Source organism: Corapipo altera, unplaced genomic scaffold (genome assembly GCF_003945725.1).
Source record: "Corapipo altera isolate COAL_440 unplaced genomic scaffold, ASM394572v1 61411, whole genome shotgun sequence".
In the NCBI taxonomy this organism is placed as follows: domain Eukaryota; kingdom Metazoa; phylum Chordata; class Aves; order Passeriformes; family Pipridae; genus Corapipo; species Corapipo altera.
This window is the reverse complement of record NW_020884875.1, coordinates 7,242,000-7,256,531: the sequence shown is the minus strand read 5'-3', so window position 1 is coordinate 7,256,531 and position 14,532 is coordinate 7,242,000. Positions and strand designations below refer to the sequence as shown.

The window sequence follows — 14,532 nt, the reverse complement described above, 5'->3', positions numbered from 1 at the left end:
GCAACTGGCTCTTAAACTCATTGAGCAGTACTACATGCATTGTTTGTGTATTATATTAACTAGATTAATTACACTTGGCAGTCATGGCTATGTTTACATACTTAGAATACTTTTTTTAAAAAAATTAATCTTTGAAAAATTATGTAAGATAGATCTAACTAAGACCAAAAATACTTTCTCTGGGAGGGATTTCTTTGTGTGGCACAGATCAGGTATTGCACAATACTAAAGTTAAAAATTTTATATTGAAACTTTCTGTCATCTCTTTTGGCAGAGCTTATGCTTAATTTTTTTATAAAAACCTTAATAATGCTTTGTTATATAGTATATTAATTCTTTATCTGTAGAAGACTTTTATATACTGCTGCCTACGAAACATCCCAGAATAGAAAGTGTAAGAATATTTCAACCAGTGGAAACATTATGAAATGATGCTTCAATGAACTTCAATTTTTGTCTGTTACCTTTTAACACATTTTTGTAAAGTTATCTGAAACATGCTTTTGTGTCAAGATGAGTTGTACCAGTGACTGCAACTTAAATTGTAAACATCTTGGATTAACTATAAAAAACCTACATGCCACTTGATTTAACATCAAAAATTCCATTTGAGTCTATTTCAGTGTACCAACTCTCGGTTTAGAACTTTTTTGCTTCAACTAATGAACATAACTTTACTTCTTGACAGCTGTGATAAATATGCATTTTATGCTACACGTTTATGCTATAACTGCATGACTGACTAACTGCAAATAGTTATTGCTACAAAATTAATTGCAAAATATGTTTGAAAATTTCCTGTGAACTTAATTGATCATGTACCTACAGATGTTTTCAGGTTTTCAGACGCTTTCAAACTTTTATTCTGTATAAGAAATATTTAAAAAATAGATTCAGTTATGAGCTTTCTAAAGAATAAACAGAAATGGGTACTTACTGCTCAAATAATGGAACTGGGAGTTTCATATTCATTTCTGACTATTGCTTTCTAAGGACTAGACTGGGAGGAGGACCAGGTGATCTTGGATTTAGTTAGCGTTCTCTTCCATACAGATGTCATGGTTTTTGCCCAGATGTAATCTACAACAGCTACATAATTGTTGAAATAGCAAGTGGCTTATGTTAGGTATGATTTCTGCACTAATTTAATTTGGCATGTCCCAATTTAAAAAAAAATCAAAAAAAATATCTGGGTTTCAGTGTTACAAGCATAGTGAATGAGCCTGATTTTTCAAGTACTGAGCTTTCCAAATTCCTATTCATTCAGTGGAGCTGCTCTATGTTCAGCCTTCTAGAGGGCAATTTCAGATGTTCAAATTTTAATTTAGGCAATTCTGTTATTCTCTTAATTTTGAAAAACACTGGTTTGACCTTCAATTTTTCTTTTGAAAAATCAAAACTCATATTCGTTTCTAAAAAGGAGTGTGTTGCATCATACCCTTTAAAGTGATCAAACAACAGAAATAAACCCCCAAACGTAAATTTGTCAGTTAGATTAGGTTTTACTTTTAAAGTTTAAACATTGACTTAAAATGTTTTTCCAAAATTTTTACAACTCAACATCACTTCAGAAAGTTAGAAATTTTCTGAGGTTTCTTATAACTTGTAAACTTGTAAACTTGTGTTTGCCATAACAATAATCTATAAAATATAAAAGATTTCTGTTTGACCCCTGTCAAATGAAAGATATAAAATTCATGCATTCTTTCCTCCACGGAATATTTTATAGAGAATGAGAGTCTTCTGGATGAAGAGACAGTGAATTATAACAATAAATAATAGAAAATAGTACAGCAACATTTTTCTATTTAGTCCAGTATTGGAACATGTTTAAAATTAGTACCTGAAAAAACATTGTAAGAAGATATAAGATAGTCAGATGCTGGCATCAGGTTTCATTTGTAATGACATATTGCATTTTGATAACAGGTTTATTTAGTTGACAACTTAAAGCAGTATTTTTTGAAGCACTCATTCAGTCATAGCTTTTCAATTTTAGCTTAGTATTGCAATAGGAAGCTCTAAGTCACATATATCATACTTCTGTCTTGTACTTAACATTCTAAATTTCATTTACACAACAAGTTATCTCCTAATCCACACAATAAATACCTTGGGCCCAGACTAGCATTTCACAGAATCACAGAATCAACTACATTGGAAAAGAGCTGAGGTCAAGTCCAATCTTTGACCTAACATCACCTTGTCAAACAGACCATGGCACTAAGTGCCACATCCAGTCTCTCCAAGTATGGTGACTCCATCACCTCCCTGGGCAGCCCATTCCAAAGCCCAATTAGTCTCTCTGTAAAAAATGTCTTCCTAATGTCTAACCTAAACCTCCTCTTGCCAGCTTAAGACTCATTTTACTTGACAGTTATTACTGAGACATTGTCTTGTTTAATATATATAGTTTTGGATAAATAGCAAAATCAATGTGGTTACAATGACCCAAGCATAGCATATAGTTCAAACGGTGCTACCTTGGCTTTCCATGGTGCTAAAAAGTTTCCATGTTTCTCACTAGTTATGTTGGCAGAACAACATAAAACCAACTTATGTCATGATGGCTTTCCAAATTTCCCAAGTGTTAATTACTGGTAATTGGAGGGCTTGACTTTAGAGACCTAATCTTCTCACTGGGCCTGTAGATGTCTGCCTTTGTACCACTGATAGGTTCCTGTTTTCAGTCATCAAATATCAGAAGAAAATCTAATTTACTCAATTTTAATATCACAGAGGTAACTTATGTTTGCAATAATATTTTAACAGAGCTAGAGAGTAAATAAGTTTTCACTTTCCCTAACTAGATCTAAAATTTAGCATGTAAGTACAGGATACAGTGTAACACCCTGCTATCAGTCTCCAGGAATAATGGAGGCCTAGATGCAACTAGATGCTCGATCAAAGACATCAAATATATGTCTAAATTAAAGTGCATGAGTTCCATTGCATTTTGCCATCTCATCTGGCCCAAATAATTTGCCAAATGGAGGGATTTCTCTGAAGAATATTTCAGTAGCCTGAAAGAGACCAATTTGTAGTAGGGCTGTCTAAAGGAAAACTGAAGATGTTGCCTGTGTCAGAGATACTCAGTTTACGAGTTTTTCTTCAAAAACTTTGGGAGCATATAGGAAAAAGAAGGTGTATTTTATGTTTTGTGTGCTTCTTGAAAGCTCCAGTTTCTAAGTGTTATACTTCTAAAAGGCTGAGGTATATGTGGGGGAAGACTTTTACTTTTTGTATGTATATCTGAGGAATAATTGCCGAGGCTTCTCAGAACTTCTCAGATTGTTCACAGTCACACTGTTAGTGGCTAACACCATGGATGACACTGGGTTATTCAGCGTTTTTAGTGATGTAATGCAGTAAGATTTGGACTTCAATTTTCAGAAAAAGCTGCTATAATCTCGTGCAAATTTGTACTTCAATCTGCAAATCAGAGAGGTTTGCTACTTAGATTGTCACATGCTTGCTCTTTATTGTACTCCTTTAAATAATAAATTAAAAAGAAACCAAGAATGGCTTTGTACACAGGGAATATTGGCCCATATTCATCTTATAAATCTCATTAAGTACTTTATAATCAGCTTATTATTCTGCTTCTGTTAAGAATGTTTTAGTCCACTTGTCTATGTAATGAATAATATTTTCCCTCAGTTTTCTACCTATTTTAGGACTGTAAACCATTTGAGACAAAGATCTTGTATTTTTTATGTTTCTTGGTTACTTTAAGGATCTCTGGTTCTATGTAACTATAAAATACTATACTACTCCTAAATACTTGTCCATAGTGACATCCCAGCCATGTATGCACAAATAACAAATCTTTCATCCAGCACTATATATTAAAGCAACATCTGTATATTATTCCTGGGACAGCAGGAATCTCTCAATACTATAAAAAGTCCATTTTTTTCCCCTATCATCTGCAGGTTGGAAACAGAACTATTACCTGCATTAGCTTTCATTTGGGCACTCAGCAATTGAATTTACATAGTTTCCTTACATACTGAGACAACAGAGAAGCTTAAGGGTAATTCTTAAACATTTTTTACCGAAGAAGCAGACACTGGCTGCACTGCCTTTTCAGTTATGAGTTTTAGTTCTTATACTCTAATACAAGTTATAGATATATGTATTTCTGTCAGAATACAAGTGGTCACTTACTTAATGCCAGAAATTACCAGACAGGAATATACAATTACACATTTATGTTTTGTACACATCTGATAAAAAGGAAAAAAAAGTACTTCTGTACTTCTGTACTTCTGTACTTTCCTCTTGCCAAATAATAAAGTATTTGTAAGCACACGAGTGTATAGGTAGGAGGACAGCATTGTACTGTTTTTGCATCAAACATGTCCTGCAGACTCCTGGGATTGTTGAACTGGTTCTAAAGACACATGTAAAAGGCAATTAGAAAATACCACAGTGTCAGCTTGCAGAAATCGGTTCTATGAGATCCCCCTCACCGATAGGAGTAGGGGGATGAACTGAAAATAACACTGGACATGAAAAGGAAGGTGTTACACAGATGCGAAAAAATTGTGTTGGGTGAATGGTACCTAAAATCAGTACCAGGAATTATGGTATTATGAGAAACTTAAACTCATGCTTGTGTTGCAAAAAAGTCTGTAAACTATGGTAAGGACTAGATAGTCTGACAAGATAAATCTCCTCAATTTCTTTATTCAATGAACCAACAGAAAACAGAAGGTGCATAAACTGTAAAAGCAGTGTAAATAAAGAAGAGCAGAAGCATAGACTTGTGCTATAGGGCTGATTTTGGAAATACAGGAAATAGAGGAATATCTCTGTCTTAAGTGTTAATTGGGAGAACTATTTTAAGCACCAGTACAGGCATGATAGATAATAGGAACAAAGGTATTTAAATCTAAACTGCTACAACTAATATGGAAGCAAATCTCTTGCAATAATGCTCTTAATGTTAAGGGGACTGGATTATCTTTGTTCAAGAACTTTGAAAGAACTGGTACCGGAAATCTCAGTCTTTTAGTAGGGATTGTTAATAAGATTATAAAATCAGGAACAGAAAAATAGGAAACATGTTACTTGTATTTTAAGGGACCAAAAGTGATCTACACAGGTCCACTGCTTTTTTCATTTAAAAAAACCCCCACAAACCAAACCAAAAATCAAAACACACAAAAAACATTTTGAAGACAAAAGTTACTGGTCATCAAGACAAACAGATAATGAGTTAAAATCACATGTGTTTACTAAATTAATTTGCTCTCTGCAACCTTATTTTCCAGAAAAAATAGTAGGTGGACTCAGATAGCTGATTTTTTTTATAACCTTACTTGGGAAATGCTTTTTAAAATGGAAAACGTGTATAAGTAGAGACTTTTAAAAGCAGATAAGGAGGTAATAGGAGAAGACAAAAAAAGACTATAAAAAGTTAAATATTATTTCCTAAGTAAAACGCTGCTAGAGTTCCAATATTTTACTTAGTCTTTTTATTCAATAAGTGCCCTAGTAATATGACTCAGTGTTAGGAAACTATCACTATAGAGACGAATCAGGTTACAGGATCTTGCAGTAGTTCAGTAGGAGGGAATGTAAGGCTTATGTGTTTGATGTCCTGAAACATTTTGAAACTATGAAAGAAAATAGAAAGTCTATTGATGGCAATGAGCACAGGCTGACCACAACCGAAAGACAAGTTCAGTGACTACTTATATAACTTTCATAATTGCTAACCCTTTTTTGACATAATCTCAATATTGAAATGATTTGATTTTGCAAGCCCTGAAGGTTTTGACATAATGCATTTATTGGTGACTAAGTTACAAACACGCAAAATTTTTTTGCTCATAAATTAAATTAAAAGCAACAAAACCAACGCAAATTAGGGCAAATAAAAATTTTCATTCATTAGTGTACATTACCTCTCAAATATCCAACTTCATATTCTGATATCCAAAAGAAATTATAGTAATGTGGGTCACGTGGGGTTTTTTTGTTTGCTTGGGTTTTTTTGGCTTTTTTTCAGAACAGTTATATTAAAGGTCCTAACTTCATAAAAAGCTGGAGAATATAGACTGTTTAACATGAAAACAATATATTGCAAAATTCATTAACTTATCTGAAGAAATTTCACGAGTCTTTGCATAGAAAATATTTATTTTCATTTCTTAAAAGCAAAACAATTGCAGTTTGTTTGTTTCCATCTCAAAAGTAACAAGAAATATTTTTGATGAATAAACATAACCAGATAAAACAGAAATCTGCTCATTAAGGATTCTGATAGGTAGTCTACAACTTATAGCTTTAAGAAGTTTTTACGAGAATATTAATAAGATAATTTAAGTATTCTAAACCATAATTTAAATCATAAATTGAAATTTATTTCATTTCCTACCACTTCTTTAATCATGTTGATCTTTTAATCTATATAGTTTTCATAGAGAATTTATAAATAATAACGGTATCCTAATATTCCAAATATAGAAATTAAATCTAAATATGCAGAATTGTCACATCCATACATTATATTTCCATAATATTGCAGAATCCATATTAACATGTAAGTGACTGTTAACATTTTTCAGTTCTTTCCTTCTGGTTTAGATAATCTTTCTTTTTTTTTTTTTTTTTTAATGCATGCAAAAATTCTGTATTTCCTATTTATTAACAAGAATTTTTATTTTAGCCTTCTTCCTGAAGCATGAAATTACCTGTGTGCACAGGTAATTTAGGCTGGCAACATGTGTTTTTTGCCTATACTACATACACTGGAGTTGATCTCAATGGGTACTCCTTGTCAGTGATAGCATATTTCAGGCTCCACAGCCATTCATATATCAGAGAGCATTTTGAAATGTTTAATACAATTATCAAGTTTGATAAGGTTTTTTATTTATACCAGTCCAGAATATACCGCTCATCTTACATAGTCTTGAAAAATCTACCATTGGTTATTATTACTATTTAGCAATAACACTGATGAAATTCTGTGTACTCATATTAGAAGTTGGCTTTTCATCATTGCTTTAAGTGTTAGCTTTACCTTCCTGATACATGTTTTTCCCTATGTGTAAATATTTTGTAAACAAAATATTTGATTCAACTACTTTTTTTTTGCCCCATTTTTGTAAAAATGAAAAGATGCAGTAAGTTAAACTGATCTCTTTAGAAAACTTGCACTCAGTTTAGCATAGAAATATAAGCTCTATATGCCCCTGGTGCAGTTTGCTTCCGAATAGAAACCTATATGGTTTCTATTATATATTTTCATTATTTTTGTTGAGTTTCATATTAAAAATCTGACACTGGTAGAACAACAGTTCTTACTGCTCTTAGCACTATCATTATTTAGTAGGGTCTGCAGTGATAGGACAAGGGGTATTGGTTTTAAACTAAAAGAGATTTGATTCAGAATATAAGATACTTGCTATAATATAATACATATATCTTAATATATTTAAGATATATAAGAAGACATGTTTTAGAATGAGTGTGAAACACTGCAACAGGTTCTCCAGAGATGTGGTAGATACCCCATCCCTGGAAACAAAACTCAGGTTCGACATAGCTCTAAACAACCTGATCTAGTTGAGGATGTCCCTACTCATTGCAGGGGGCTTTTAAAGGTCCTTCCAACCCAAACCATTCTATACAGGATAATGGCCAGAAATGAAACAAGGTAAACTCTTCCTCTGGTGTCTGCTAGCGCATTTACACCTATGAGAAGAGGCAAAGAAAATAATCTAGAAGACATCAGTTTAACAGACATAGACCTTATTAAATTCTTAAGTGAATTTTCTGATATGAGTAATAATTAAAAAGCTGAGTGCTGTACGAGGAAGACTATGTGGAAATGCAGATGCAAACAATACTCTCTTAGGTTCTCCTTCCCCCAAAGAATAGAATGGAAAGTTCTTCACAATTTTGCAATGTTAATGGGCTGATTAAAAACAAGATTTATAGGACATAGTCTTTACTTCTCCCTCTTTAGATGTTTCATTGAGCTGTAAGAAACCTAAGACTCCCTATTAACAGAGGGAAAGAGGATAGCTCCTCACTCTATAGGAGCCCAGTGCAAATACTTATCCGGAACTGAGAAGTGCTTCCAGATAATCTAGTTCCTGCTACATATAATTTGTCCATTACCTAATTAATTTTAGTGAAAAATACTCAAGGAAATCTTGTAGAGAGGACTGGAATCTAGGATTCCTCCATCTCAGAAAAGAGTCATTATTACTTTTGTAGATTTTGTGTCTTTGTCATCCCCCTCCAGCTTCTTCATGCCTAGTCTAGATTCTGCATGAATAGGGAAGATGGACTGCACTGTCCTATAGCCTAAATTCTAATGGTCTGAGCAGTGTTCTGGTAACCAAGGAATCAAATGAAAATCTGCTTTCAATTGCTCCCCCCCCTTCCCCAAACAGGAATTGTACTTGAACCAATTTTTTAAAGAACGTGGTCTACCTTAACAGTAGATGATATTCCAAAATGCTTATCCAGTCCAAATCCATGATGTCACTAAAGTTAATGTCACTAAAAGTTTTTATCTGTTGCCTTTTTTTTTTTTTTAAATGTGAACTGATTAGCGAATTATTATTGGCTTGAACAGGAAGAATTTCAGAATTCAACCTCTACTGGAATTGTAACAAAAATTCTTTACTGGTTCAAGTCCCTAGCTTTAAGTTAATCCTGCTCTGGAAAGCCCATATATTGTGCATTCCACTCTGCTGGTGAGTCCTTTAACTGGTTTGTAATACTGTATAGTAACTTCATACACGCCCACACTCCTTCTGCAACTCCGCTTCTGAATGAAATTAGCTGAGTCAATGGGTGCTACGGCTTGTGCTGAACTTAATACCAAATAAAACCAAATAAATTGTAACACAGATGCAGGATAGATTCTTTCACAGATTTCAAATGTGGTAGGTGACACAGGTCAGTGTCGAGAAGTTCTTTCTTAAGATAGTACAAGTTATTACGTAAGTCTAGTGTTGAAAATGTCAGTGCCTGGTTAGTGATTGGGCAAGTATGCAGTGAGATAAATGCAATATGAAATAATAATGATGGTGCAGGTTTGTGTAGCATTTGGTGCAGTTAATATTTCATAATAACCATATCTAGCTTAGAGAAAGCAATAGACAACTGGAATAGATGTGGATTCTCTCATATTCAGATTAATGACATGATCTTTCAGCTTTCAGAGTTTTGTTTGCATGCTTTTCAAATGTCTCTGGTATAAATTCCTAAACTAATTGAGAGGGGAATGGGCATGCTTTTTACATACAGCATGAACATAGCATAACAGTCATAACGGCTTACCTGTTCCCTTTAAAAGTCAGACTGAATATATACTTTCATTGAACATGATTATGTATTTTGTTTCGTAATCTTAGTAAAAAATGCTAGTTTTCATTCTCATTATTTGTAACTCTCAGAGTCTGCTCTCTGTCATGGTTGTATTTAAATGCCAAAAAAAGAAAACCCCATCTGTGTAGATTAGTAGAACATAAATGATGCTAGATCCCCTTTAAATTTTGGAATCTGTTGTACTTTTGTGCTTCAAATCTTCAAAGTATAGTAATATACGAATGCTCCCTTTTTATTATGTGATTGAAATAAATGCCATTTCACTCTCAATACACTTGACATTCAAGTACTTTAATATTTTATTTTTCTTTCAGAGTGGCATCAACTCTACTAGGGCTCATTTGGGGTACTGTAGAGTTGTGACGAACAACAGAACTGAGCTTAAGGAAATAGCATCTATATAAATGTGACATTCAATAGTTTATCATGTTACTCCCAAGTTCACCCACACCCTAATCAAATACAAAATCTTATTATATGTTTTAATGTCATAGAAGTTGCAGCTGGCTTCCATAATCCAGGATTTCCTGCCCAAAAGGACAAGGGGGTCTTTGGAAGTTTAAGAAGTCTTAGTACAGTCTAAACCATTTAAAAACGATGGCAAGTGTACAATGTATACCCGGACATACTGAAGTATAAAAGCTTGTTTTACATTTCAGTAGAGACCAACAAGGTGAATTCTGCTTCTGCGCGCCTCTTTTCCTGCAGATTTTTGCACTTCCATGCAAAATCATCAGTGCTTTCTGTTCTCCGGGAGGCACAGGCCTTCCTAAGGAAGGCTCTCCCGCGTCTTTTTCTCCAGTGCCCCGTCTTTCCCCTCCATCCCGGGCGGGCGGGAGCGGCAGGGCAGAATGCGCGGTGCCGGGAGAACCCACCTAGAGGGCCCCCTTGACGCCAGCACAGCTTCTGCCAGGCAGAGAGCCCTCTCCGCAGCCGAGCCCAGTCTACTGCAGGGCCAGTGCCACGCAGCCCGACACTGCCCGGGGCTGCCGCTGCTGCTGCTGGGCGGGGAGACCAGGAGCCCGAGGGGAGGCCGGAAATTCTCGTCGGGGAGAAGGAAGAGAGAGCCTGTTGACTCTGCATTTGCTTCAAAATAGACGCCGTCTCTGTAGCCTGGGCTTAAGAATCTTTCCGAGGATACTTACCAGACCGTAAGGAGTGATAACTACTGTCTAGGACCTGAATTGGGAAAAAAAAGGACAGCAGAGAAAGAATGCTTAGGTAACACGAGACTTATAGCTTTGCTTTCGTTTTGCGACTCCAAATTGATGCACGTGGGTTTATATACAGTGTAACACCAAAACAGAACTAGATTCTGCAGTGAGAGTCGATAGCTTAGTCATTTTACTTAAAGGGAGCATGCAGGCTTATTATGGGGTTAGACAGCAAAAATGAATTTGGTCACAATATGATCACATCTCTCGTTGGTATCTAACTGTAGTCCTGTCCTATGAAGTGCAAAAAGCATACTTCTTTCTTTCTTAGCTAAAGAAACAAAGTCACAGTATTAAATTCAAAGAAGTTTGGGGTTGTTGTACAAGACTATTAACATCATCCTGTTCCCTGGGCTTGTAAGAAAGGAAAACTGCATTAAATTGATCACTGATGAATATGTGTCTAAGAAAGAAGAAAAAGCAATATTCATTTCTGAACATGGCAAAGCAATCTGAAGTTACACATCTCCCCCTAAACACTGATTTGGCACAGATGGCAAGAAACTATCTTTTCACTAACCTTTTCCAACTGTCCAAACTGCTGCATATGAAGATGCTATAATTCACAGTCAAAGCACTTGGATTTTTATCAAGGCAAACTGTTGGCATTGTCAGAACAGTTTCTGTATACTGATTAATTTAATGTTTCTTTAAAATAGCAAATGATGCATAAATGGATGGACATGTACCTAGAAAACCCTGTGAGAAGTCTTTCATTGGATCCTGTGAATTTTTATTTTTGTGGATTACAGTAATTCTTGCAATAATCCCTGCTGTTGACTGCTCATGCAGTTGTTCTGGCATGCATCTATGAATACCATAACAGATAAATCTGGCTGACAAGGAAAACGCTAATGTTGGAAGATCTGTGAACATGATGCATGTGAATAATTTCCCCTTTAGGAGGCATTCATGGATATGGTGAGTAATCAATACACATTATAGACTGTTAGACGCAAAATGCTTCTTTGCAAAATACTGTGGCAAATACCAGCTGCTATGTTTTTCCTTAAATTAATGTCAAAAAGGGCTAATCGAGGTATGAGAAAAATCAAAATCTTACAGAGATAGCAGTGATGAAGTAATACGAGTGTGGCACTCCTTTGCCTTTACAAAATAGGCAAGTTATAAAAACTGTATTGTTATGATCATGTTTTCTTATACGGTAACAGTATTTGGAGCAGGGAGATGTGTTTTCTTCCTATATCAAAGGAACAGTTTTCCCCATTTATTTCTTAGCCTGACTTGAAGGAAATAGCAGAGATATTGTCCCCCTATGATATTGTTCTGTTTGTCCTGGAACTTATTTATATATATACTTTCAAGTGACGTGAAAACAGGAAAAAACGCTTATTCATATGGGAATTCAGTAATCTTTAATAATTGCCTTTGTATGGTAGGTTCTCAAATGTGATTGCTTGAAAGTCGATCATATAGCATTAAAATCCCTTTATCATCGTTAAAACATCTGGTTCCTCTTTGAATCACTGGTGTCTATAGTTCTTCCTGACTGAAAAAAACCTTTCTACTTTCCTTGCAATACAGTGCAGTTAACTTGCATATAAATGCTACCAGTGGTTGTTGCGTCATGCCTTGCTCCTGATGTTGGGAATCAATGTCTTGGTTAGTGCTTAGTGACTAATTTAACTTAGGCAAAGATATTCCCTCATAAAACTTGCCCTTTGAGTAAATATTGAGTCTTTCGGAATATTAGAAAGAAAAGTTATGGAAGCTATTTTAAGAAAACAAACATCCAAGTTGAGGGGTTGGGCGCGTTTGTTTAGCAGGTTTTCCCTCAGTGGGCGTCAGCCTCTGCGCGTCAAGAATCTGCAGGACAGCCTGAGGACGGATTTTCCCCGGGAATGGTGCCGGCACGGCCGCGCTCTCCGGAGCGCCGGGGACACGGCGGGGCCGGGCCGAGCCGGCCCGTGACCGCGCTGCCGTCAACGCTGCCACAGCCCCGAGCGCCCAATGGCGGGGCTCGCGCGCCCCGCGTCACGCGGGGGGGGTGGGCGTGCCCGGCGGGCCGGACGGTGAGGGGGAGTTGCTCTCAGCCCCTCTGCTTGTTTTCCTAATTACTTTTTATAACCTTGCCGTAGGACCGTCTCAGGCTTTGTAGCGTCCCTTGAGGGCCGACTTGAAAACATGTCCCCTAAGCAATGAACAGCGAGGTCTTGGATGTATTTAGTCTTCCTTAGCAGAGTGTGCTGGAAAGGACACTGCAGGTGTGCCCACACACCTGTCAGGGGGACTGCTTCCATTGTTTCCTAAGAATATGGCTTAACTCTCTTTTTAAGAACTTTTAGAAAAAGTATTTTATGCATGTCTTAACTCCCTGAGGTTCATCTTCTGACTAAGCATTTTTCAAGCATGAGCCCTGAAGTCTGCCGAGAGAGGTTTGGGACAGCCTAGACGTTCTCCGTTTATCTTCTCTGAAAGCTAGTTACCTGATTTTCCTTGCCAGCCCCTTGCTGTCTGTCACATTATGTGAAGCCTTGTTTGGGGAAGACTGGCAGAAGTGTTTACTGGGAAGATGTAGGAAGATATATATGTGCTATATTTGCAATTTAACTGAATGCAAACCATACCATACCTGCGTATGTGCTTACCTAATCACAGACCTTGATTTAGAATGCAGATGTTTCTAGCTGTTCATCTCAACTCTTGGAGAACTGGCAAATTTGCTTATTCATGCTACAGTAGTTCTGTAAGGAGCATTTAGAGGTGCCAGGGAATCAAGCTGCCAGTCATTGCTTTTGTTTTAATTCAGAACCTTCAAAAATCCATGCATTACCTGCAGGGTATGCCAACCTTTTCTATTGTGAATACAAATTGTCATGAAGAAAAGTTTTCTATATGTATATAATGTCCTCTCATGCTACTTTCAGATGTTCTTTAAAGGATGACAATGAAGATAAAGAATATCTTTCATGGCACACAAATAATTTTGTGTTTATTCACTAGAAATACTAGTTGATTTTTTTAATAATGTTTCCAGAATGCTGATGCAACACATCAAAGGTATTCTGTGGCCAGCCTTATATGCATCATGATATTTGTAACCTCTACGTGCATACAGAAACAAATATTTTAGAAGTAGGACTCACTATTTTCAGTATCTTAGAGATGTTGCTTTTTAAAGATACTTTAGAGACATGCAGTATGCCTTCATATGCCAGTTCTTGTTTGTCTCACGTGGAATATGGGGAGAAAGAGTTGGGGTGGGGGGGATAAAAATATAAACCTTTTTAAAATATAATGTATTATTTCAAATATTCAGGATTTAGTGTTGTGTAAGTAGTCAAGGGGTGGATGTGTCTTTTGCATTAGGCCTTGCATGTGGATTTAGGGAAAAAATGATGGCCCTGAGAGCAGAATTTGGTTAGGAACCCATACACTTTTGGACATGTAGTGAGAATTCCAGTATCTGAACCCTCCTGGTAACCTTAGCAATAGGTAGGAACTGACTGCTGGCAAAAAGCAGCTGTAAAATGCTATATATTTCAAGCAGCTATATGTTTCAAGGCAGTATGACTGGGAGCACAACTGTATCAGACAGATAAGGGTAACTGTGATCTGAATGGACTCTAAAGGGTGTATAAAACGGAAACTGAAGTAGACAAAAAAGAGGTATTTTGTCTGAAATTGTTTCAAGGAGTTTGGATTGTAGAGAAGTAAATACAAATTATATTAAAGGGGTGCAGTGGGTGGGGCAAGTGATGTCTTGGATGATGATGAAGTTAGTCCTAGAAGTACCGAGACACATTTGTGATGATAGTAGGAGGAGTGGGATTTTATAACAACTTACCGCATTACACACCATACAACATAAATTATGTATTAACAGTATACAGCTTACTGCCATTCACACTGACAGTTATTTTAGAAACATTTACTGCTGAGTTATGTAACCTAGCTTTCCCTTCCATTACATTTTATCTGCATTTGTGATGACAAA

The 14,532-nt window shown here is 36.1% G+C and overlaps 1 protein-coding gene across 4 annotated transcripts in view; it reads left to right on the top strand.

Annotated features, from left to right (window-relative positions):
• The window catches only part of LOC113943298 (cAMP-specific 3',5'-cyclic phosphodiesterase 4D), a 387,554-nt gene that overhangs the window by 92,479 nt on the left and 280,543 nt on the right, over window positions 1–14,532 (top strand). Inside the window, exons 1-2 of one of the 4 annotated variants that reach the window (XM_027634903.1) lie at window positions 10,334–10,581; window positions 11,234–11,495. The exons of 2 other annotated variants lie outside the window; for them this stretch is intronic. In XM_027634903.1, coding sequence (XP_027490704.1) covers window positions 11,449–11,495 — 47 coding nt within the window. In that variant the 5' untranslated portion in view covers window positions 10,334–10,581; window positions 11,234–11,448. Of the gene's footprint in view, window positions 1–10,333; window positions 11,496–14,532 lie in introns of those variants that run through there. One more of the 4 variants, XM_027634902.1, reaches the window with a different exon arrangement.